Below are 27,294 nucleotides of genomic sequence, written 5' to 3' on the forward strand. Positions count from 1 at the left end.
TGCATAATGTCCATTAGACAATGAAACAGTAGACCAACTTACGGATCAATACGGTATATCATGGCCGACCCCGAGAGAACTAGATTAGTGGTGCTTGGTGATGCTGGTGTTGGAAAGAGTGCAATTTGCAAACGGTTTTTGTACAACTCGTTTTGCTCCAAGTACAAGACGACGGTAGAGGATCTTTACAGTAAAGAATTCAACGTCGGCACAACCCAACAGCTCAAAGTAAGTTATAATATTCTATAAATTGTATTAACATTATTAAAGAACACATTTTTATGAATATTATTGTTACTGCAGCTTTGGTTTTTAGAATATTTGGAAAAATCATTAAAATATATATCATATAAAAAATAAAAATGTAAATTTGAAAAATATATTCAAAATTCCAATGTCAATTATAAATTAGCATTGAATTATTTTATAGAACATATAGTTTACCGGGATTCTAGTGAAATATTATTATATGCATGTCTTTAGTTTAAACCTAGCATTGAACATATTATTATGAAGAAATTATAAATAATACAATGGAATTCGTTCATTAATATTTACCTACCTACAACAAAATGTGTAACATTATTTTTAGATTTCAACCATAAAACACGAGTATTTATCATATTTTGTACAACTATAAAATATTTTACATTTAAATGTATTTTAATTGATATATTTTTAAACAATTATAATGGAAACTACGTTATAAAATGCATGAGTTATTGATTGGAAAAAAGTTTATCAATTATTGACAACAAGAAATAAAAAAATAATTTAATCAATAATCGGTAGGCATTTACTTTTAAGCATAATTTACTAATAATATTGTTATTAAAACAGATAAAACAGATAAAACATATGTAATGTATTACAGTAACATTAATTAGATTGATTTAGCATAGATAAATTCAGAATGATTGCAGGGTTTAAGTTGTAAATATGTGTTTACTTTCTCTAAAATTGATTACTAAATACGAATAGTGAAATACTAACATCTCAATTAAAATAAAGTCGCAACTTTGCAATGTTATTTTACATAATATTGCTTATATTATGTATTTAAATATAATTAATTACAAATATTACTCAAATTTTAATATATTATCTTATTGGTTATTCTGATTACTATGCAAATCAATATAAACTTCATTAGAATAACTTGCAACTATAATTATTTTATATTTCGACACCTTGAATAGTATACTAAAACGATATTAAAATACCAATTGATAAATTAATTTAGTACGTCACCAAGTAATATTATGGGTTGCAGTTATTATTGTGAGTTTAAAACTTTCATGTGAACAAACATGAAAAACAAAGATAATTTAATTTTAAATATTTCCTGAATATTATTAATAATATTATGTGTATATATTTGCGTATATCTTGTATGCACTGACGTTTTTATGTATATTAATAAATATACATAATATATTGTTTCAAACTAAGTTGTACTAAATGAGTACTCAATATTATTTAAATGTAAACATATCAATACGTGAAATTAATACAGCAAATTCAATTTTGTACATTACAATAAATAAAAAAATCATCAATAATAATAATTATTATTATAGGAATATAATAATATACGAAATCTGATCGAATATTAAACATTATTATGATTATCTCTCCTTAGTCGTCATGAACTGTAATCTATGTGTTATATAATTAATAATAATTACAATGTGCAGGTATAAAATATAAAATTATCTACAAAAGATCTGTTTGTCCGAAATGAAACTAATATCGTTGTTGCCAAATGGAAATTCGTGGCGATCAAATTACGCTGTCTTTCGCATGTGCGCGTATTATAATATCGTCTATGAGTAAGTATGCTGCTGACAGACGCCTTACAACGGGACCGTTGTTTGATGGTTATTATTATTATTATTATTATTGTTGTTACGTTGACGTACTATATTTTATAGTATTGTTTTCAAATCCCCATGGTCGCTATAGATTATTATATATAACGCTGCAACGATCGAGGACATCAAATAAACGTCTTGTTTCAAAGACGCGCGACCAAAATCATCTACCACCAGTTGACGTCACTTCTCTCATTCTACAGCTACCGAATAACACCACTAAAATTGTCGTCACTTCTTTCCTCTTCACCTCCCAAAATATTTCCGTCACTACTGCGTGTTATACACCCTTTTAATCCACCCACCACCCACATACATAGGACAACGAGCATTTATTATTATATGACGTAGTAGAGTACAAGTAATATTTATAACACTAATAATAGTTGGCAGCTACCCGGCTCCCAACGTACCATGATTTAGCTAGTACCTACAGAACGGTATCTAATGGAGCTGTCCTGGTAGTGACAAACATTATCTCAATACACTTGATAGCACGGAATAAGAACATGCCAAGAGTATAGCAGACAAACATTTGTGAGGCAGGTGGCAGAAAGAATGGGAAGAGGAAATCACCACTGGAACGTGGACGAAGCGGTTATTAATACCAGTATTACGTTGCTGGCAAACCGAACCTACAGAGTAGCGGGTTATTCTATGACCCAGTTCTTGACGAGGCACGGCTGCTTTCAAGCCTACCGTCATAAATTTGCGCGTATTGAAAAATCCGGATAACGTAGTATGCGGGGACCCGATAGACGATTTTTTGGATGCGGTCGATGGGTGAAAAGACACGTGGAAGTGGAAACCACAGTGGGTGAGGACATCACTCCAGATTCCATAGTACCTATTGTGCTAAATAACCGGGAAAATTGGTATGCCGTAGAAAAATACATTACTTAAATAATGATCATTGAGAAAAAGGAGAAACAGCAAAGTCAAAGCGACCACAGTGAACAGCTATAGTCAATTATTGTAATAATAATCGTAATATTATAAACTGTACTGTTACTTATTATTTTGTAAATTATTTACTTTTAAATTGTAATTATACTTGCTGTTACTATAAATAATAATGTACGACTTATTAATATACGTTTTATAAATAAACAATAGTAGTCCGGTGGAAAAGCAAAGCATGGACAGTCTTATCCAAGGTTAACAATTCAGAATAAAAAAAAAATAGTAAAAAAAAATAACTATAATAGTAGTAAGAGAAGGAGGAAGAAGAGGAGGATAAGAGAGCTTAAGCTCCACGGCCATGACTTCCACACTATATGCCATACAAAAGCCCCTTTGTAAAAGTGAATATATACAGAGTTCGGACGATGGACGGAACTATGCTGAAGGGTTAATGGCTCAATTGAATAGCACTTGCGCGATCCAACGTCGACCATCCATATTATGTATTGGACTTAACCGCATTATTTCGATGACCGTTTTAGGCATGGTGGCTATTATATTACAATATAAAATGTATATACTAAGTAATGATGTCTCTTTAGTATTCACCCCGTTACTTAGACTTACCTTTTTTTTTTAATTGATGTACGATTTTTGAAAACTACGACCATATTAAAAAGCCCAGTTTGTCATAATTTTGAATACTTACTGATTTACTTATAATTTAAATTACAAAAATTAAAAACGTTTTTGCTATTTAAGGTGTAGTACTTCAAACACCAAAGTAAACAATATTTACAGTGTTAATTTATTTAAATATTTCAAAGCAAGATTTATTAAATTCCGTTAGATATTCCAATAGTCATATAAGTTTTAAAGTATACAACTTTGTAAGAGGATGCACAGAGAATTTTATATGATGACCGCAGTGAGATATTATGTAAATACATTTTTACCAATTAAATAATGCATTGAACTTCTAATTTATGAAATTTTTTTTAATAAGCTAAAAGATCATGTTTTAAATTTATATATTATTTGTATAATTTAACGAGTACATAACTTAATTTTTCAACCAAAACCATCCTTATTTACTGTATATACATCAATAATTAGGTATTTTTTTTATTTATAAGTTATCTAAATTAACATTTCTACGAATAGTTTCTGAGCTATTAAGCTTTGTGTACTATTAATCGATATTAATAATGCTAAATAAAATATAAAATATGATAAATATATTTTAATATATTACTAAACTACTACTATTTTAGGGAAATTTTTATAAATTATAAAATGTGAGTTAATAAATTAAAATATTAATATTAGTAACTAAAATTTTCAAATTATTTTAGTCTTCATATTTTATAATCATGGACTATTCTTCTTAATACATACATTTTAGTAACTTAGAATCTAATTTAAAGTCATCAAGATTTTCAAAATAAATTATTTGAATATAATAAAAATATCAATTTTTAGTAGAAAATGTAAACTCGAATGTTAAAAAAAAAACATTTTTGTATTATCATTATTTACCCATAAGAACATATTAAAAATTGAAAAATGGTTTTTAATATAAGTATACCTAAGTGCTTAAAATTCCAAAACTCAGAATGTTATTAATGCATCATTTATTGGTTAATTGGGGAAAAAGTTAAACGGAGAACAGGCTTGATGAATTTATTTTACACATAACAAATTATCAAGCATACTCAAATATTTATTTTATTTTATATTATTTTATTCATAGATTATGAAGTTTGATCTTCGTGTATTAATGCAAATATCAACTTAGTTAAATGATTTTTGAAAATATACTACACTATTATTTGTGATAGCAAATCAACAATATTATTAAAGAATAGTTATAATTATAGAATAATACTTCAATACTTTTATGAAAAATTCATTATAGTACAATTAATGGTTCTAGATGCGATTTATTTAACAAATATTATCTAATTCCTGGAAATAAATTTCTTTAAATATTTTTAAAATGATCGTTAATACAATAAAAACATTGTATTTTTAATAATCGTATTGCTTTAACTATAGTTCATAATTTATAAAACTTTTTAACTTTCGATTAAATAAAATCCGGTAAAAATTTACTATAATCTGTGGACTTTTAAACAAAATTATCGTCAATTTGAGTGATTTTTCTATCTAATTTATATGATGCATTATTATTTATAATTCTAAGAACAGTAATACGGTACATTAAAAATACAACCACAACGAATATCAACCTCCTAAATAAATGCATTTGATTTATTATCTCGTTTTAAATATTATAATATTAATCAACAATACTTGTTATTTTTAATAATTTATATTTACAATGTGTATACATAAGACTTTTAACAATGTTATTTACGAGTGTATCGTAAATTAGCTAATATAAAACGTAAAGTAATGTCTTTTAAAAATTAAATTAGAACGTACTATTATAAATTTTTAACATTTAACATAATATATTAATATGTAAAATTAAATTAATCTAAGATGGATATTATCATTTTTTTTTTTTTATTATTGTTAAGATTTTATATATATAAAAAAAAAAAAATAGTGATTGTTAATTTCTTTCAATTTTCAAATAACGGCGAATTAATAATTACAATATTTAAGCTTTTATAGTGAACATTAATAATTATAGAAAATATTATGTTTCTTGTAATATCAGCTTTACTCATCGTATTTTTTAGTGATATAATAAAATTACGAATACCTTAACCAGGGACTATAACCGTACCAAAAATAATCGGTATTAAAACCAAAACCTCACCAGAATCCTAATTTAAATTAATTTCAAAACCGGAACACCACCGGAACTCTTATTTAATTTTTTGTAAAGGTTTCTTATGAATTATGATTAATTTTGGTTTTGTAATAATTCTATTGTTTTTATTTTTATTTGTCATTAATAAATAATAAAAATTATGAACTAAGCAAATACCTAGGTAAATATATTATTATTATTATGAAAATTAATAATATTAGTATTGAAAATACTAATATTTTTTAAAGAATGGAAAATGACCCATATTTTTCTAAGTATAAAACCTAAACAAAAAACATAATTTTCATTTTATAAGAACCGAAAAGAACCGAAACCTAAATTTATAAACCAAAAAGAAACCGAAATCAAAATTTTAGTTTTTCTAGGAACCTTACCGGAACCCAAACCATAAAAATCATCAAGGTTCCAGTCCCTGACCTAAACAGTACAAAATATGTACTAATAATTAAAATTTTATATTATTTAACAATTTTATTTATCATTACTTTTTTTTATAAATTTAAATGAAAAACCTGTATATTTATTTTATTTTATTTTAATTTTTTTTTTCTAAACTCACATTTACTATTTATAAATAACTGCTCATAAGGGTATAACATTTTTCATTTTTTTTATAAAAATGCATTTAAACGTCTAAACTTACTATTCGACGGAGGTACCTATACTAAACACTGTCGGATCAAAATCATGTTATCATTCTACCTTGTTGTTAGTAGGGAAATTGGATAATATTTTATCAAATTTAACTATCAAAATATATACATCACCACATTATATATATAAATTATAATTAGAAAACCGTGTCAATAGAAATGAGAAACTCTCGATTAATAGATAGACTTATACAATATATATACATTTATACATTTAATTATTCTAACTTGATTGGCTGCCTCTGACTTATTGACAATTCAGTATATAACTCTATAACTGTTAGTCAAAATGTTGGTACGCATTCAATATAATTATACACCTAACATTGAATAGCATTTGAAAAAACACCTCTAATATAAATTAAAAGATATTTTTACTTACTATATTATATTAGTACCTGATAAAATTTCATAAACACAAATACATTTTAAATTCAAACAATTAATCATCGATTTTAAATTAAAAACATTTAAATTAACTATAGAATATTTTCTTACTGTCTTATCAGCTATGGTTACTGGTTACACAGCTGCTAACCTATTGTCTGTGATAAATACGTAGGTGTGGCCGTAACAATAGTGTAACATCAAATATTTTAATAATTATTAGCAATAATCGTCGTAGTGTAGATAATAATAGTAACACTACAAATCATCTCACGATCGTACACCACTATATTGTTAATATACGTTAATACATACGAGTATGTACAACAGTCAACAGACATTAATTTTCACTTTCCATTTCTCTATATAAATCATGCGTATTCTCTACAATTTTAGTATATCATATTATCTCATAAAAATTAATATAATTACTAACATCTATTATATAATATGATAATAATATCTATTATATGCGATTTTCAAAATTACCTATCACAAGACTTTTGATTGACTTTAAATGTGTTTATTAGATATTTTTGTGTTTTGTGCACCTATAGCAATACAATTGTAGGCAAAAGTAAAACATTCAATTAAAAAAAACTCTGGAAAAATTGTTCTATAAAACATAATATTCAATCGTCGACAAAAAAATGTTTTCATGGAGGATTTTAATTTGTTTGTTTCTGTACGTTGTGCACGTGCTAAAGTTTATGTTTTTGATATTATGTAATATACGTATATGAAACAAATATAGTTGATGTTTTACAGTTCGTGTTAAACATATTAAGATAATCTATAGTAATATCTGTGCGTTTATATTTAATTTTTTTTTTCACGTTAAACTATAACAAATAATATTTTAATCATAAACGTTTATCCTTTATTTCTGCATAAAAAGAACATTTAAATATTTATATGCTAACTGCTATAGGTAGTTTATGAATTTTTACAGAATTTTTAGCCCAGATCTTATAAAAAGTTTAATATATTTAAATCACGTTTAAATTATAAACTATCATCACATTAACTATGATAATAATAATATATAATATTAACTGAAATATTTTTACTGTGAATAAATTTGCATATCAAATAAAATTATATAAAAACAGATACTTGAGTATTTCTGATATATAGGCAAAGACTTAATTAGATTTTATGATAAACGCATAAAGTATATTTCAAATCAAAAATCTTACAATATGTGTAAAATTTATATATTTCTTAGCATGTATCTAAGATCGTATTATTTTTTAATAAATAAAGCTAATTAGAAAAAAGAACCCATATTTTATGATGAATGCCTGAATTCCATTTGTAATAACTATTCATGATTATTAAGAAAGAAATTCAATAAAACAATAATTGATATTCAAATATAAACGCATTTAAAAATAATTGGGTAAAAATATTTAATTACCTATTTTATGATGGAGGGGGGTAAGTAGATAAAAACGAATTAAAATACATGGTATAATATATTCAAACCATCAAAATAAAAATTAAATTCATTTTTAGAGTTTAAATATGGGTCACGTAACAGAAGACTTACAGAGATATGGATTTCAACCCCTCGTATTTCATTTTTTGTAGCATAAAGTGTTTATACTGTTTATAGAAATATACGTACATAGTGATTAATTTTTCAAGTACCTATGCTCACAGCATTTTATCTCTTAATTATTCATTTATTTGGAGGGGGAGGGGGGAAGAAGTTTTTATCGACACAAGGTACTTCTTCAATAATGAAAAAAAATCTAAGTATTTTAAAATATATTTTTTAAGTATACTTATAAATGACAAAAATCATATGATTAAAAAAATTTGAATAAATACATAATTAAATTACATTATTTGAGTAAAAATAAATGGCTAATAAGTAGGAAATGTGAGCTTAAAATTAACTAACATTTCAAAAAAAAAAAAAAAAAAAATGAAAACGTATATTTAGATATGTAAAGGCACGTAACTGTAGGTATATATGGAGATAAGGACTAAAGTCGATATGCACGTAGTAAAAACGGTTTTGTTACATTGAAAATCATATCACGTCTACATTTGGTTTTTCTTCACTCAAATATAGTATTTATTGGTCGTTCGTGGACGCGACTATCATCTCCAAAGACACAGTCATCTTCAGTACCTACATTATATATATATGTATGTATATAGTTTTGAACAATATTGTGTTTTCAATATTAAACAACTTAAAAGTTCAATCGAAATAACAAATGTAACATTGAATTGTCTCGTGATAAAATATACGCCGACTTGTGTTTCTAATAAACGCTATCGAGTTCAACAATATATTATACCCATAGTAAATTTACATGTGAATCGTTTACATGACAATAGAGCTATTTAAAGTATATGATTGTATGCACTAATTATAACACAAATATTTGTCGATTCGATAATCCACATAAGCTATGATGCATCTTACACAGCTATATTGAAATATACTTTAGTTGATCCGTACGTATAGTATGTAAATACAACATATAATATAAAATAAAACGTAAAAGCTAAGTCTAAAATAATTAAAACAATTTTTTCTTTTTTTAATTATCATCTCACCACATCCAGCTATAACCTTGACGACACTTAAAATTTCATTTAAATAGGTAACTGTATTATAAAATCATGATATCGATGATATCAATTTATCTATTTATAACAATGAGAATGTATCTAATAAATAACTGGAGCCATCAGATTATTACAGATATATAACTCTATTAATTTCTTTGGATATAATTGATACAATTCACTGACATTAGTTATTACAACTAAATAAATAATACACTAGAGACTGCAGTAATATGATGATATCTGGTTATTTTTTTTCTTTCAAATAAGTTTTACAACGATTCAAATGATTGCAATACGATGTAACTGTAAATAATTGACTAATTTAACCTAATTTTCTGGCACAATACCAAAATTCTTCAACAAACTAAGAAGTATAAAATTATATAATATAATAATAAAATTAAAAATTGAAATATACTCCTAATATTAAGATAAGAGAGGAAGTAAAATCACTCGAGCTAGAATAAGTCACTCCCATCCAATACATGATTACCTTATCAAAGATGAATCAACGCTAGTATGTGGTACTTTCAATGAAACTTTAACAATAAAGCAAGTCATCAACTTTCCCAAATACACCGGAACATGCAAGATCCTCAACAACCCTCTTACACTTCACCAACCTCTCACGAAGAGAACTATTGCGATCAGCGCATTTTTTTATAATATAGACCTAAGCCATGAATTGTAAATTTTTCAAAATATGTCAATTCTTGTATTTAAATATAAATCATTTTAATATTAAGTTAATTTGGGCTAAAATTTTAGTAGTTTTGATAACTAGAACCATTAGCGTTACATTTTTAGACAATACATTTAACAAAAAAAAATATATAATTTTATAATATTGTTGGTCTTAATATCTTATAGTAGGTAGGTTTAGCATTTTAAATGCGTTAAAGAATTCTATTGTGTTGATTTCGTTTTCTGGGTTTAGACATAAACTTGTTCCGATGTCATGGCTTATGTTTAATTTTTTTCTTATTGCTCCGGTCCATTGCCAGGTTTAAAATATTAATTTATGTGATAATTTAAATGGTTACCTACTCCATGTCCACATATTTTGAATACCATATTTTAGAGTAAAATTCATTATAATATATATTTATATAAAAGTTCTAAGTCCCTTAGAATAATGTTATTAAGTTATTATAAAATAATTAACATCGTTATTCATCATTAAAATATATAATTTTATCCAAATTCAAACATCAAATGTCTAAAAAAAATATTTTGTTAATATATTTTTTAAGTTTTTTTTTATTTTAGTGTTAATTACTTAGAAATATTATATTATATTTCCATACCTTAACTATAAAAATTGAAAATTTTATAAATTTGTTACAACAACACATTCTTTGTTTGTAAATTATCATGATTTAGACAAATGTTGTCAAAATTTCAACTTCAAACGTCCATTAAAAAACCAATTCGATTTTCTGATGGGGCTTTATTTTTAATCTAGGTTTACTTTATTTTTAATCTAGGTTTAAAAATGTATATAAAAAACCCTGCATTCAATTTTTAAATCTCAAATATACAAAACATTTTATGTATTTTCAATTACAAAATAATTTACTAATTTTCGCGATTTAAGTAAAATTTGTTAAAATTTTAACTTCAAAAACTAATAAAATTTGCATATAGATTTTTATTTTTGTTTTTAATCATAACAATATACAAATAACCTTGTATTACATCTTCAAGTTTTTTGACTAAGCGAAAATAATATTTAAAGTAAAAAAAATTGAAAATTTTTCTTTATTATTTTGAATATACTGTTAATTTATTATTTTAAACCCTTCAAAGTATCAACTACATCTAATTTTCTACTAAAAACACCTCCAAAATTTAAAATCAAAACATTTTTACTTTCCAAAATGTGATATGACATAAAATAACATACGTCATTATAAAATCAATTCATTCATTACTCCATTTAATATCTAAAAACGAAAATAAATCCTTAATATATAGAATAATATTTAGTAATTAAATACAAGATATTTTAAATACTAGCCACCTAAGATTTACTCTAAATACGTTACTCCATTAATATTTAAATAGTGACTTCATCAAGATTTACACAACAGGATTTCCTCTATTTTTAAATGCGCTACCAAAATTGCTAATATCGAAATTCAAAATAGTCAATTATCTCTGACGATAGTAAATTATATTTTAAGTAAATAACAAGTAATATTATGTTCTTTAAGGTGGACATCTTGGACACGTGCGGCAACCCGCAGTTTCCGGCCATGCGGCGGTTAAGCATAGCCAATGCAAACGCATTCTTGTTCGTCTATTCGATTGATTGCGAACGGTCTTTCGAGACAGTCAAGCGAAACTTCGAAGAAGTACGCGAACAGCGTGAAGACTACCAAATGCTGCCAATTGTAGTGGCCGGTAACAAACTTGACCTGCCAGCCGACCATAGACGCGTTACTGTGGAAGACGCTTCTGAATGGCTATACTGTGAACTACCGAAAATGAGGCGAGTCTATAAATGAGCATAATTAATATTATATTTTTATGATTGAAATCATGAATAATTTCATCATATTAACACTATTTATAATATAAAATCTAAAATAATTAAAATAAACTCGATAAAATTTACTTTATTACTTTTTAAATTATGCATTTATATTTATAATAATTTTCGTATTGTGTGATGATCTATAGCCTGTGTAAGTCTTGACATTGACAATAAATTAAATTATCGACACTTATCCATATTAAATCCATTCTGCCCACAAATCCGATTTATAAGCTTATCTGGCGTAAATATTAATTATTACTTCCAGTCGACTTTTTTTCTATAAAAGCAATAAAATACGTGCCTCTGATGATCCATCAAGTTCAAATAGGTACAAAAACTAAAAAAAATATTTTCTTATATTCTTCGGTGTTGGTTCTTTTTAATACATTATGCTATAATAATATCATAATTAACAGAATTTTTGAACTATATACATTGGTTGATTTATATATAATTATGATGTTTGAAGATGAATACATTCTATAATAATTTATATTAAACAGAAATAGAAACATTATAATAATTGTATCTTGTGAAAACTAATCGTTACTTAATCATTTGATATTTTTACTAGAACTTTTTTTTTTAGATATCGACCACCCAAAATTCTATATACTTGAATCTAAATTTTTTCGTTATAATTATGATTTTATTACATTAATTAAATTTATTAGAAATAAATATATACATATATATGTGTGTGTGTTTCATTTAATAGCGATTTTAAAAATATCAGATAATAGAAGTTTTAAGGGTTTTGGTTCATTAACAAAGAATGGAACAAAATCAAATATTTCAACATGTTTTACAATAAATTAGGTTCCCATATTATATGATATTACAATAAATAGATGCTTGTAAATATTTCGTGTTATACGACTAAAATTATCCACGTAGAAGGTTCTATATATTTTTCATAATATAAAACATCAATAATAACTTTATTTCTTGTATTTATGATAATTGTACAATATTTTCAATTACACGCCATTTCTATGTTATTATTTATATTAACTGAAACTTGAGTATACGTATCAATTTTTTAATATAATTTCTGATGTTCATAATAGTAATTGGATAATTAAACCGATTTCAATAGGTAAAATAATAATAGTATTTAATATACGTATGTTATCCATTGGTCGTGTTTCATCAAAAGTAGCATGATGATAAAAGTCAAAATAAAATTTAAATGCGATATCCGATTTACACCATGATCGTAAATTTTAAAAGTTAAAAAAATACGTTTAGAAATTCAATGCCAACCTATAAAAATTCAACCAAACGAATAACAATTTTATTAGTTGATGAATTATTTTCCAAATGATAATCGTATTTTTTAAATCTCTTAGTATACTTTTTTTCTATTAATTTCAAGTTTATAAATCAGTACCAAAGTAAAAATATCAATAAATATAGTCGAAATATTTAAACATTTTTTTGAAAACTTTGGAGGGTATATTTCCCGTTTTCCCCTTAACTCATGTGGGCGCTATACAGTTGAAATATTTTCAAAATTTTAACTTCTAATTTTTACATTGGGCATACTAAGACCCTATTATAATTTAATATCACTAGGCTGAAATATATTTTGAATTGTTACCTATTGGAGCATCAACATATATACAATACATAATATAATATAGGTATTGATGACATTTCATGGTATACGAATTGTAGTAGAAGGATAGGCAAATTAATAATTTTATTTAATCATTCGGAATAATGATATATATATACCTACCTAAAAAATATTCTGCATATGCTACAATAAACGATAAAAAAATATTAGAGTATTATTAACTTATAGGTGCAAACAGGAAATGTATAACAGAGTAAAATACATAATTTCAGTTACCATCAAATTTTTAATATTATCATTATAGTACTAAAATATTCAACATTAATGTAGAATATCTTAAATATACGAGTACATATTATGTAATATATAATATTATATTGGCCTAATAATTATATTCAACAATAATTATTTCTTATGTTTCACTAATTATTATTGTCCATTGTATTAGTTCTTGTAAGAAAGGTCCATTTCACTAATAACAACACATTTTAAATGAAATAGATAAAATCTTTTCAAACTAATACTAAAAAATTTTAATTTTTTTTTTTTTAAGTATTTGATCTATATGCGCTATTCTAGTAACTAATAAACATTAATGTTGAAAAAATTTTAAGTTCTCTATCAGTTGTTACTTATATACGATGGTAACATCGTATTATAAATATATTCTAAATTATATACTCTAAAAAAATTAAATAAAACTACAACCTTTCAATAGAAAAAAAAAAATTATTGAGTACATTATTTAATAAAATATCGTTTGATTCGAAATTTGACTTAGGATTTGTTACTACTTAATCTCCAGTGGACTATGACATTACGTCATTACAAAACATAATTTATTCTTAAATGTTATTTTTATAACAGTACATTTTAACGAATTATTTTAATGCGTTGTGTAGAAAATGTCGGAAGTAAAGGAATTACAAAGATAAGTTTGAATAGATATAATATGACCAAGGACATTTAGCATAATATCCTACTTACACCCGAAATAATAGTGAATAATTCTAAATAAAATGTAAAAATGCTCAAATAAAATGATATAAGTTATCCCAGTGTGCAAATTTTAACCTAGGTGTATCCCTAACTATAGCCAGTAACAATATTAATTGGATTATATGTAATATAATGTATTATAATGTATAAAATAATTTTTTTTTAATTCCAAAATATTGTTACTTATATATTATAAACAGAATAATATTTAAAAAATATATTTATTTTATATTGCTTTATTTTCATGAAAATAATCATAATAATAAAATTAAATTGTTAAAAATATGTGAACCGAAATCATTTTAGTATACCTAATATAAGGCTGAACACTGCAATATTATTGTTTTTCAATGTTCTACTCGTATATTTTATTTCTGAAAAATAAAACTGATAAGTTACATACAATAAATTATCAAAATATAATACAAAATAAATAATATTATGCTATAGCTAATTTTAAGTTAAACTACCAACTTAAAATTTACCTTTTTTATATAAATAATATGCTTAAATAATATTCAGCTTTTGACCTCAATGATTTTTCATCAATGTTCATATTTTTTCATGAATCTAGGATGGATCTTTTTTGTCTGTCATTGTATAAAGTATAAATACACATTTTTGTAATGCTAACAAACCCTTCAGCGAGTATAACTAAACGTGAAAAAAAAAACACAAGTTGTCCATCAATCAAATACGCGAGATTTAACGTAGCAGCCCAAATATAATTTACAATATAGGTACATTGAATTCCTAAGAAGAATAAGTATATTTCATTTCCTATCTCTAGCCCCGAGCGTTTGTAGTCCGGACGACCGCTGTCGAAAAAATAGTGATTTGGTGTTGTTGACGACATCAAATACTGTAAAGATTATGGTACTCTACTTACTGATATACGCAACATTGACAAAACGTAACAATCTAAATTATATTAAACATATTTATTACCTCGACTAAAGTTATATGTCAGCACGTCGCTGTTTATATGGAGTCCGATTAATAGGTATTATTTCATTATACGAATCAAGATCGCTGATCACTGACCTCGTATCTGATTAAGATTTATTATGTCTATAATATCATTATTATTTAAACATATTACATTAAAAAATATTCTGTGTCTTTTTTATACATTTGTGATAATAAGAATCAATTATAAAAATACATGTTTTATTCCTTACTTTTAATACGTTTAGAGAGAAATTTCTAAAAACAGCTGGAATTGACAAAAAAAGTACTTAAATCTACATAAAATGTGATTCTTTTTAAAACTAAGACAGTAATTTTCTCAATATTTTTTACTCAATAGATGTATAGAAAATGGTTGTACATTTTTCAAAGTGCACATGCGATTTGAACAATGGATCTTCCTTTTACAGCAGTTTTATACACTTCTGAAAGTATAAAAAAATCAATGAACACATTGTAATGTGTAATATTTCCTGCATTCTACTCTCTTAACATTTCATATAGGTACGTATATCACATACGAGTATGTATCAAAATTTAATCATACTATAATGTACGCCAACACTCATCCCATTATAACTTTTTAATAAATTCGAAAGTAACTTACTTAGGTACGTACTATATAATGGTAATAATATCATATATTAAAAAAAAAAATCAAACCACTTTTTAACAGAAAAAAAAACCGTTGTCATTAAGTAATGCATTACCAATTACTTGGATAGTGTGTGCATACAAACGTCATACATATTTATATTTATACATTAATATAAAGCTAAACTGTGACATTATAATATAATTTTTATACCAATGATAGTAATAAATTATATACACGCTATATTTGTGGCCATGTGCACACGCCGTTGTATAATATAACGTTGGTGTACAATGTCGTTTTCAACTCGTTAGCTTATTTGAAATCCGAATTTAAAATTCATAAACAAATTATGTTGTGCCGTAGTTAATGTTATTTTTCTAAAAGTATTCAAATTAATTTCATCGAAAGCATAACGCCTCTTTAAAATGTCTTAGAAAAATAATACCATTCTAATACTTGCAATACACTATGGAACAAAATTTAATCATTTAAAAATATCACTACAAGTTAGTGATTTAATGGTTTCAAAATGTAAGTGGAAAACTATATCTTGACTTGCGCAAAATTTTATGTTAAATAAAAATAATTAAATATCATTCTAACAATAACTAAATATCAATAAGTTTCCAGCATACTAATTAAATTTATAATAATAAGATTAAATTTGTACGTAATCATTTTTTATAAATTTATAAGAAATTTGTATTGAAATCCGTTTAATAACCATGATTTTAAACTAAACAAATTGTTGTTATACTCAGAATACTAAATTTAAAGTATTGAGTTTTTTTAGATTAATATTTTATGTCTATAAAAATAATGTAATGGAATTTAAATATTTTATTTACAAATGAGAAGTACATAAAATTCAACATAACTAGCTAACAAATATAATTAACTAACTATGTAATAAATAATATTAAGCAATAAATAATAACTTATTTAGTAAAAAAACAAAATACTAAAAAATGAAGAAAAAAAAAGATTATATCGATATGAAATAATATGTATTACTTATTAATAATAACTTTTATCCAAACCATAACTAAATTATTTAATATAATATATTATATATACTTATATTATTTAGAATTAAAATGTATACATTTCAGTTCATAATCTTTATAAATATAAAATATAAATCTAAATAAAATCAATGTTTAACTTAAATATTCTGATTAATACTACAATTTATTTATCTTAAAATCATGTTTATAATCAGAAATTATTTCGAAACTTCAAATCAGAAAGATTATGTATATTTTCTATTTACAGAAAAAAGGCAAATATGTGAATAAAAATACGGTTAACATATATTAGATGTAGTTTTAAATAATTTTAAGTATTTCAGTATTGGACTTATAAGGAACATTCAAAATATAATATTTATATTCAATCATTTTTTAATAAAAAAATTTTTTTTTGAAAAATAAATAAAGTGACTTAATGTAACATTTTAATATAAAAGATTACTCAGTTAATTTTTTGATTCTACTATATAGTCATTTTTTATGTAAGCCTAATTGACATAAGTTTTTTTACCAATACTAAGAACTAGTAGTAAGTTGTAAAACAAAAAAAAATTTATTGTCAAAAAAATCTTAAGTCTGTCTCTAACTGTAAACGACGACAAGATTATTGAAGTTTTCTTTTAGAATATTGTTCTAATTTTAAATTATATAGTTCTTGTTGTATATTCATAAACATAAAATTAATTCCAATTGTTTAAGTATCGAAGTTTATTTTTTTCAAATTAAAATATATTTATTGTTTCTGGTGGCTGAAGGTAGAAAATAAAGAAATGCCTTAAACTGGAAATTATAATATACTTATAATCAAAATATATAGATGGTTTTATTTTTTGAACCGAACGAATTCTCAAAGATTAAAATCAAGAGTAACTTTTCTTTTGTCTCTTTAGATCCATAAATTAGTTTTGTTCTTTGTGTATATGCTTTCAATTTTTTGTTATTAAGGATTTTTCAAAAGTATCGTTTTATTGATATTATTATTATTGTAGAATACTTAGTGTATTCTCTATAACAATAACTACTATTTACATCAGTTAACATAATCGACAATAATAATTAGTATCACAATGATTTGTCTAATTATTAAACAGCAAATCTGTATTCACTAAGACACTATTTTATAAAAATGAAAATATTACGATAAATTTACTATAAAATATAAAGTATTTTGGTAATATGATATAAAGTAAATGATAAGTCTAATTAATATGTATGTACTGCACAATACATGGATAGCGTAAATTAAACTCACCTCCATACTGTAGGTATTGAAATTATTCTAACGCATCAAAGGTGAAAAATTTTCAATAACTCTATAATTGATTGTATTTTAATTGCATTAATAATTATTAATATTATCATTATTTTTTGTTTTTTTTTTGTTTTTTTTTTTTTTTTTTTTTCTGTGAGTAATTCAATTTAAATTCATGAATTCAAAAAAAAAAAAAACATTTATTTTGTGGTATCGATTTTTTATTGAAATTTGGACGATAATTTATTCATTTAAAAAGCATTTCAATAACTATGGTAAAACTTTCATGATAGTTAAAATATTCGTTTCAAAACTATAATATAAAAATAAATTTTATCGCAATACTCAATATTGCCAAGGAACATTTGTAATCTATACAAACACTCACATCAATCACATCAATCCTAACTCTAACGCTAGGATAATACATACGTTTTACATTTTGAATTAACAAATCGTTGAAAAATATAAATATTTTATTTGTGAATTATTTGATGTGCTTTTCATTATGTAGTATTTTATATGACACGATTTCCTAATCAACGTGTTGTGTTTATTCAATGCTTTTAATACGCTATGTTTGCATATACTTCTGTGCACAGTTCATTATTTAAAATTTCAATATTATATTATATCTATAAATAATTAATTATCAAAATACCCTATAGGTAATATCTGATTGATATACTAATGCATTCACATAAAATTTACAGGATGATTCACCAACCATGATCTCCTCTGATGAGCTGTTTATTATTTAATCGTACATATTTTACTCAAATCCTATTTTTAATACTGATTTAAATGCAATCAATTTATAGTTTTATTAATCCGAAAAGAAGATTTCCAAGATCCTAAAAAAACACGTATTGCATTTAGCAACAAAATATGTGAAACAGACCACAAGTGCAACACTCTGTACATAAATTATCCATAATATTCAATTCACACTCGTTATGCTCATCTTGATGGTAATCCTTATTTAAAAGTCGCGCAGTTCAGCATTTTACCATACTGGTAAAGAGCTATTATATTTCCATGTCTTTGATTTTCCATCCAAAATATAACATTGTTTGATAGCTTATTTAAGTAAATTAATTTTTTAATCGATAACACATATACCGAATGATAAAAATCGGTTCTATGTCCGGTGTATATACAAATTAAAATGTTAAAGGAATATTTTTTAATTAAGATTAATTCAATTTCAATTATATTTCAGAATAATACAATAAATATGTTTTAATTGAATAGATAGTTTGAATTAAAACAAGTCACACTGTGTAGTTTTAAATGTTGGTCAATAATTCATTGGTTTCTAAAACAATACAAAATTTAGTTGTCTTATGATATACTTTAAAGTGATTCATGATCGTTGTTATCTATTTGATAATTCTTATTTTAAGGCTAGAGTCTGTACTTATTAAATCAATATTTTCATTATTTTTTTTTCCTGATACGAATAAAACAAGTCTTTAATACCCAATTTATCATTATTATTTCTTCAATAGTCTCTCATTATAAATTATTAAATAAATACAATATAAATTATTGTAAATACATAATTGAATCAGTTTATTATTATATTATTAACTATATTAAATTATCTTTTAAACGGTTTGAAAAGCATTATACCTACAATTATACTATACTCATATTACGTATGCCAACTGCACATTTGCATATATTATACAATTAAAAAATCAATCGATACGTCAAAATTATGATAAATAGTATGTTTTTTTTATTCTAATGTTATTATTATATTGTATATGTTTAAAATTCTGTTTTTTACGTTTTCGTCTTGTATTAACATCATTTGTCCAAAACTGTTATAACACCAAAGTTTTTCAAATGTTTAATAGGCAAAAACTGAGGAAAATTACTACTAGTCGTTTATTTTGTACAAGCCACTTGGCAAATTGAATACAAACCATAATTAAAATAAAATGTTTACCGGTAAAACGCGTGCGCAGCAATGACGTATTCAATAGAGAATGCGAACGACAGGACGATAATGACATTTCGAGACGATTAAGGCCTTGGAATAATGTGATTTAACTTACACAAAATTAATGGGTAAAAACAGTATGGATTTACCAGAGATATGCCTTCAAAAGCAACTTTACGCTTTTCATTAATAACAATAATGGTACAAAAGCGCGATGAGAAAGTAAATAATAATAACATCCGCCTGATTGCGATAAGCAGTGCCTCTTATGCCTTATTCAATTTGAACAAATACTTGGCGAGCATTCGATCAAAAACTAATAACGCAAATGATTTGATTACATGGTCGATGAGTACAATCAACAACTAATAATCTGATCGGATATTGAATCATCTTTTGTCGACAAGTATATGGTATTCGTATTGTATATTATCATTTCATATCATATTATTTGGAGCGATTTTATTAACATAAATTTCACCCGTTTTCGTAATAAGTATATAGTTTTTATCAAGTAATTAAATACAATTGTGAACTGTAAAAATAGATGACTACAACACATATTATATACAAAAAAAAATATATTTCATTATTACCATTTTATAACACAAGTTTCCAAAGTCGATAAGTTCTAAACAATGTATTACTATGATTCTTCTTCGTTAATAAAATTAAAAATACAGCCGAATTCGCTCATTACAATTCCGTATAAAACGATAATCCGGATAAAACGATTCCAAGTTATGTATTTGGTTGGTTTTATATCTTATGTGTAGTTACTTTGTAAAATCCGGGTATAACGAAGTTCTATTATAGCGATCAGGTTCTCTAGGTCCCTTGAAGATCGTTAAAAGCGAATTTTTCATTATAGATGTTCTATATATAATATATAATTTTTATCTAACTAATCATTTTTTTTATTATTGATTCTCAATTAAATTGTCCATGCCGCATCGCTTTTAATGTGGTGACCTATACGTAAACTTATTAACAATTATACTAACGCCAGAGCACGCTTTTAATCATATGGCCTAAGTTTTCATGTTGAACGTTCTAAAATTTTTCAAAAGTTAAAACTGTAATTGAATTATCTAATGAAATTTTTATATTCTACACTTATCTCCTGTTACAAATACTATGAATACATAAATAAAAAATTGATCAATATAAATTCTTGAACTTTATAACATGCATTTTTTTCAATGTCAAGCTTTTTAAATATTATACTAATAACTGCTTATATGTATTAATTCACCTTTCAAAAAATTAAGTGTTTTATTATGCTAAAATAAAACGTTATATTTAAAAAACTAAAATATACGTCAGCCTAAAAACAAATAATATATTCCAACATTTTAAAATATTTTAATCTGCATAAACTCAGAATAAATGCATAGTAAATAATGATATAATATAAATTAAACTGACTAGGTAAATAAACAATTGGAAAAATATTATCACTTAGGGTTAAATATTGAAATTAATTTCTTTTATTTTTTATTTTATTATTTTTTTTTATTTTTTTTTTTTTACATTTTTATGGCATTTTTTAAAAAATGAATGAACACTTAAAAAATATATCCAGTTTTCTAAAGATTATGTCAAAGAAATTAACAAAATCCATGATAAAATTAAGATTAGGAGTGATTTAGCACCTGATACCTACAGATCTTATACATATTTGTTATTGTCTTTTGTTTTATCGTTTTACTTTCATCATGTTCTTAAATCTTTAAAGCTATTTTTTTTTTTTCAACGGAATAAATATTATAATGTAAGAATTAAAATAAAACTCTACACTTGTTACCTATGCCCAGTAGCAATATATGCATACGAATATTGGTCCACTACGCAAGTAGATGGAGAAAAAACTATTAATATTTAAAAGAAAATGTCTATGAAAAATAAATGGACCAACATAAAATCTAAACAGAGAATATGAAAAAAGAAAAAGTGTAGATTTAGAAAAGTTGTACGACAAACCAAACATTGGAAAGAATCTAAAAGCAAATCGCCTGGAGTAGGCTAGCGACGTTTAATGAGCTGACGGAAACTTTGTTCGTAATGTATAAGTTAAGGAAATAAACAAAAAACGACCAAGAGGGCAAATAGAAAGAATAATTGGAAAAAAAAAGTGGACCATGAGATAACGATAGAAATGATAAAGAAAGAAATAAAAAAAATTGGTAGAAGCATGTAAAATGCCTTTAAATTCTGCTAGATACAAAAAAAAAGATTAAAATATTAACCTGCAAATCTATCAATTATTTAGCACGAATAAGTTATCATGGTACTTGTTTGTTAACGCCCCGCCAGTGCGCCGCATAAAATTTATCGCCCCGCCACTCTTGTTTGTTATCGCCCCGCCAATTAAATAAAATAAACAAAATAATAAATAAATATAAAATATGTAATTTATGTATTATTAATAATAAAAAATTTAAAAATAAATGAATAAATATATGTTTATAAATTTAAAAAAATATGTATAAATGGATTAGTAAATAAATAATATAATTATAATTATAGTGGAGGCCAGAACTCGGATATATCTTTTAAAATGGTTTCAAATGCGTCTTGTTTTCCGAGACGTGTTCTCCACATAAATTCTGCTAAATATGATTCCAAAAAATTTCTGTTTGTTCCACGACGCTTTTTATTTCCCCATTTAGCAGAACCCCACAACCTCTCGATATTTTGGGTGTGTGCCCCTGTGTCTGGATCAACAAAATTATACGTATGGTTTACAGTATTATGTTGGAATCCCGCTTGCTGCAAATTATTATACGCTTTCCAACAATCTGACAATATTACTGAGCCTGGTCTTATATATTTTTTGATTATAGGTAACAATGTTTTTTTCCGATCGATCAGGTACACTTATTATAAAACATGCATTGGTTTCCCGACATATTCCACCGAAAATCCATTGCTGAGGTAGAATACGTCCAGCATTATTTTTCCGACGCACAAATAAACTTTCATCTATTTCGACGATAAGACCGGGACCACCAATTTCTTTATTTTACTCCAATCGACCACAGCATTTTGTCCCATCTTTAGCTCATGTTTACAAAAAGTTACTGAAGACATTTCTCGAGCCCAGTAGTATATGAAATGTACAATTGTATGTATTGGTAGTCTAGAACCAGTTAACCAATTGTTAACTCTTAAACCCTTTTCTTTCCGGCAACTTCTTTTCTGACAACGCCATCGTGACCCCTTGATAAACATTATATGGCCATTTTCACATATTTCACTAGTTTTAACTATATTATTTTTTTGTAAAAATGTAATTGCAGTATCATTGTTAAAAACAACTGTAAGTAATTCATTAAAATTCATTTTATAATATAAAAGAAAAAAAAGAAAAAAAAAATTTTTCGAATTGGTTTCAAACGAAGTTAAAGTTTACTAAAATAACGAAAGCCAGCAGCGTACTAATATGGTTTAATATAAAATGTACAATAGTTTTTCCATTTCCCAAAATAGATCATCCACCACGAGCTAAATACGATAATTGTAGGTATAATAACGGCACACTATATGGCGGAGCGATAACAAACAAGAGTGGCGGGGCGATAAATTTTATGCGGCGTACTGGCGGGGCGTTAACAAACAAGTACCGTTATCATTTCCTAAGACTTGATTAATATTTAATATTTATAGTATGTATATAAATACTAATTTTAACCTCAGCTTTAACATTTAAGTTGTATTTAAATATTCATTGTATGCATTATTTTTAATAATTTAATGAATTCATACATTTTTATTTTTTTTTTCGTTAAATTTAAATTTAAAAATTCTAGGCAGTATTCAATAATATAAATAATTATATTTGAAAAAAAAAAGTTTTTAAATATTGGCATACAAATTATTTAAAACATTTACGATATAAAATTGAAAATCTAATTCCTTTGTTCTTACATTAAAATATATTTTGTATGGTTTTAATGTCTGTTTAATATTATTTACCACGGTCTCCATAAAATATACACAGCACCCAGTTTGCAAAGCTATCTGTAGTATTTTCAAATAAGTGACGGCACATTATCAATAAATTTTACTTTTTATAAATCATATATTTAAAATTCATGAATTTATATTAATCAAACACGTTTAAAATTTTAAGACTATGCCATAATGAATTGAATATGTCACCTATTTTATAATATTTATTTATACAGCGTTAAGACTTAACTTTAATTTCCTCGTTCACGCAATTATAATAGCAAGTACCAATGAGCAATATTATTAAGGCATTATTTACTAAAAGGTTCCAACAATATTGAATATACCACCAGCTAATCGTATTCAACAAAATACATATCCGTCATAACTCATAATGTATTTAATACTTAAAACCACTAAACTTAAACACCCATAACGGCTATGTGTTTTGAATAAATAAAAAAAAAAAAACAGGCAGCATAAATTATAAGGATCGTAAAAAAAAAACGCAAAAAAGGATTTTGACGTTTTCATCAAATAATTATGCACATGTCAAAGACCTTTTTATGTTACATCGGTCAGACCAACCAATATAAAGTCAACTGCACTTAAAATTTAAATTCACATAGCTGAAGTGTAAACACTTTGTATTAGACAACTATAATAACGCACAGAGTATCTATAATCTGTATTGTATAAAAATAGGTTTCGTTTACGATTTCGATAAGCAAGAGTATTGAATACTGTGCACTTCAACGATGGGTGGTAAGGACTGTAGAGATACATCAGAAATTAGATCATAATATAACTACTAAAAATGTTGGTGTTGATTTCTTTAAGAATCGATTTTTACTAAGGCAACATATTTTTAGTGCATGAAATGTGATCGAATAATCAATAATTATGATAATATATTTTTATGTATGGTAATTAATTATATTTGATATTTGGAGCAATTTTTATTTTTACCAAAATCATTTGACAAAAATACAAAATACATTGTTAATTTGTAACATTTCTTCTATAAATTCATCTAACCAAATCGTGTTAATTTACTTAAAATGTTATTTGAAATTTCTCAATGCATTAACATTTGTTGATCATTATGATTAATGAATTTGAAGAAATAATAGAAATATATTGATATACTTCCAGCATTTAAATATTTTATTGATCTCTCAAATTACACACAAAAATAACGTTTAAACTAGAGTTTGAAAAATTAAAATAATTTGTAGCTAGGTATTATATAATGTTTCAATTATCGATAAAATTTTAAATTACGAATGGAATCATATAACTTTTAAAATATTTCGTTTAAAAATATCGGTTAATAAAAAGTACTTTATTTAAAGCTGAAAGTTTATTTATTTAAATATTCAGCCAGCTTTTAAACGTTAACCTCCAAAGATCCTCAGACATAGGAAAGTACCGTAATAAAATACTTATGACGTATAAACCCATTTGTTAGTACAAAATAAATTCAAAGCAGTCTGATATAATATGCTATTAAATGTATACGAGTATTATAAAAATAAATGTTACGCTTTTGATTTGATTTTTAAATATTTTAATTTAAATCTATTTAAATATTTTCATTATAAAAAGGAGTGATAATATAAAATTTTTGTGTAGTCTAATTGAGTTTTAATTTTACTAGAACGCTATTCATATAGTACTGTATGGATGTTATTATACAAAACAATTGAGGTGAAAAATATAAATAGGTATATTGTTTGTCTTTATTAGAAAAAATACCCCTTAGAGTATACTGTTTAAGTGATGTTCCTAGTATAAAGTATAACTAAGCTATATAATATTAATATAAACTAAAACAATCCCACCACAAACTCCTTTAAACAACTCACCCGTTTAATACAACAACGCGCTCACCGGTACTATCTTGCCCATCCATAACGCATAATATAAGTAGTGCATACCATTTACTTAAATATCATACATACTGTATAAACACACGTCTGACACGAACAACTTTACACAATCGTTTTCGCAGGGTTAAGTTGATCGAGTGTTCAGCTAAGGACAACGTAAACGTGCGTGATCTATTCAAATGCTTGTTAGTGTTGTCCCGGAAACTGAACGGGACGGGAGACCAGGCGGCGTGCCCGCTGAAACGTCGGTCCAGCGCATACGTCAGCCACACCAAATCATCGAGACGGGCCGCGGACAATGCGGAAACATCCACTATTTCCGGTTCGACGGGTGGCGCTTCCGGTCACGGCCGCGACGAGCACCAACTACAGCAGCAACAACAGGAACGGGCGAAACCGCGCAGCCGCAGCTTGATCAGACGATGCAGCCGGAAGGCCAAACAACAAATTAGGGACACGACCACCGGTGGCGGTGGAGGTGGGGGTAATGGCGGTGGCGTGGACGATTGCAACGTCAGCTAAATGACCACATAAAAATATTATAATATACGATATACACAATATACCTACATAAGCTAATAATAGGGTCTTCGGTTGTCCGATAAAAACAAACTTCGCACTCGTACACAGTTCGTTACAATTTTCGTCATTTTTTACCCATCGTGATGTCACGTATACCTATAATCTTTGGTTACCAACTGACATCTCACCATATTATTTAACAAGTTTATATTATTGTTTATCGATTTTTTTACCAACGTCCTCTCCACTATGAAACTGGCACCCAACATTTTATTTTTTGCCGTTTACTTTAAAGCCTTTAGCTAGTTATTTTTAATTTTTTTTTTTTTTTTTTGTTCTTTCTGTTTCATTATACAACCATACTGACCTTTAAACATTGATTAACATTTTGTTCATTTCGGGTGTGCTCAAATAATAAATACTATTTTGTGCGTCGTTGACGCACCTCGTAAAGTATTTAATCAGATATAATTATATAAAGTACCTTAGAGTATTATGTATAGAAATTGTATAATGATAATAAAATAATAATTAAATAAACGTCTCTTCAGTGGTATTATGTATAATGTGTTTACGACTAAATATTAAGAACAACATACATTTTCAAGTTTCACATCTTCCATACAAATTTTGTGTATAATATATTATATGCACATTCGGTATATATTTCGTTAATTCATATTTATCAGTCTAATGTAGCCGACACTGCAGTTAGAATATTGAAACAACAAAATCACTTTTTTTATCTCTATATTATATTATATTTCTTGCACCAACCGTTCTCTTA

The 27,294-nt window shown here is 25.5% G+C and overlaps 1 protein-coding gene across 1 annotated transcript; it reads left to right on the forward strand.

Moving 5' to 3' along the window:
- On the forward strand, positions 1–27,294 carry LOC112602812 (ras-related protein Rap-2b; the record flags this gene model as incomplete). Its single annotated transcript, XM_025351135.1, is given in 3 exon segments — positions 1–228; positions 11,432–11,709; positions 26,108–27,294. Coding segments are annotated over 3 exon segments (846 nt in total). The 3' UTR covers positions 26,508–27,294.

Source organism: Melanaphis sacchari, unplaced genomic scaffold, assembly GCF_002803265.2.
Source record: "Melanaphis sacchari strain LSU unplaced genomic scaffold, SCAv2.0 Contig914_pilon_pilon, whole genome shotgun sequence".
Classification (NCBI taxonomy): domain Eukaryota; kingdom Metazoa; phylum Arthropoda; class Insecta; order Hemiptera; family Aphididae; genus Melanaphis; species Melanaphis sacchari.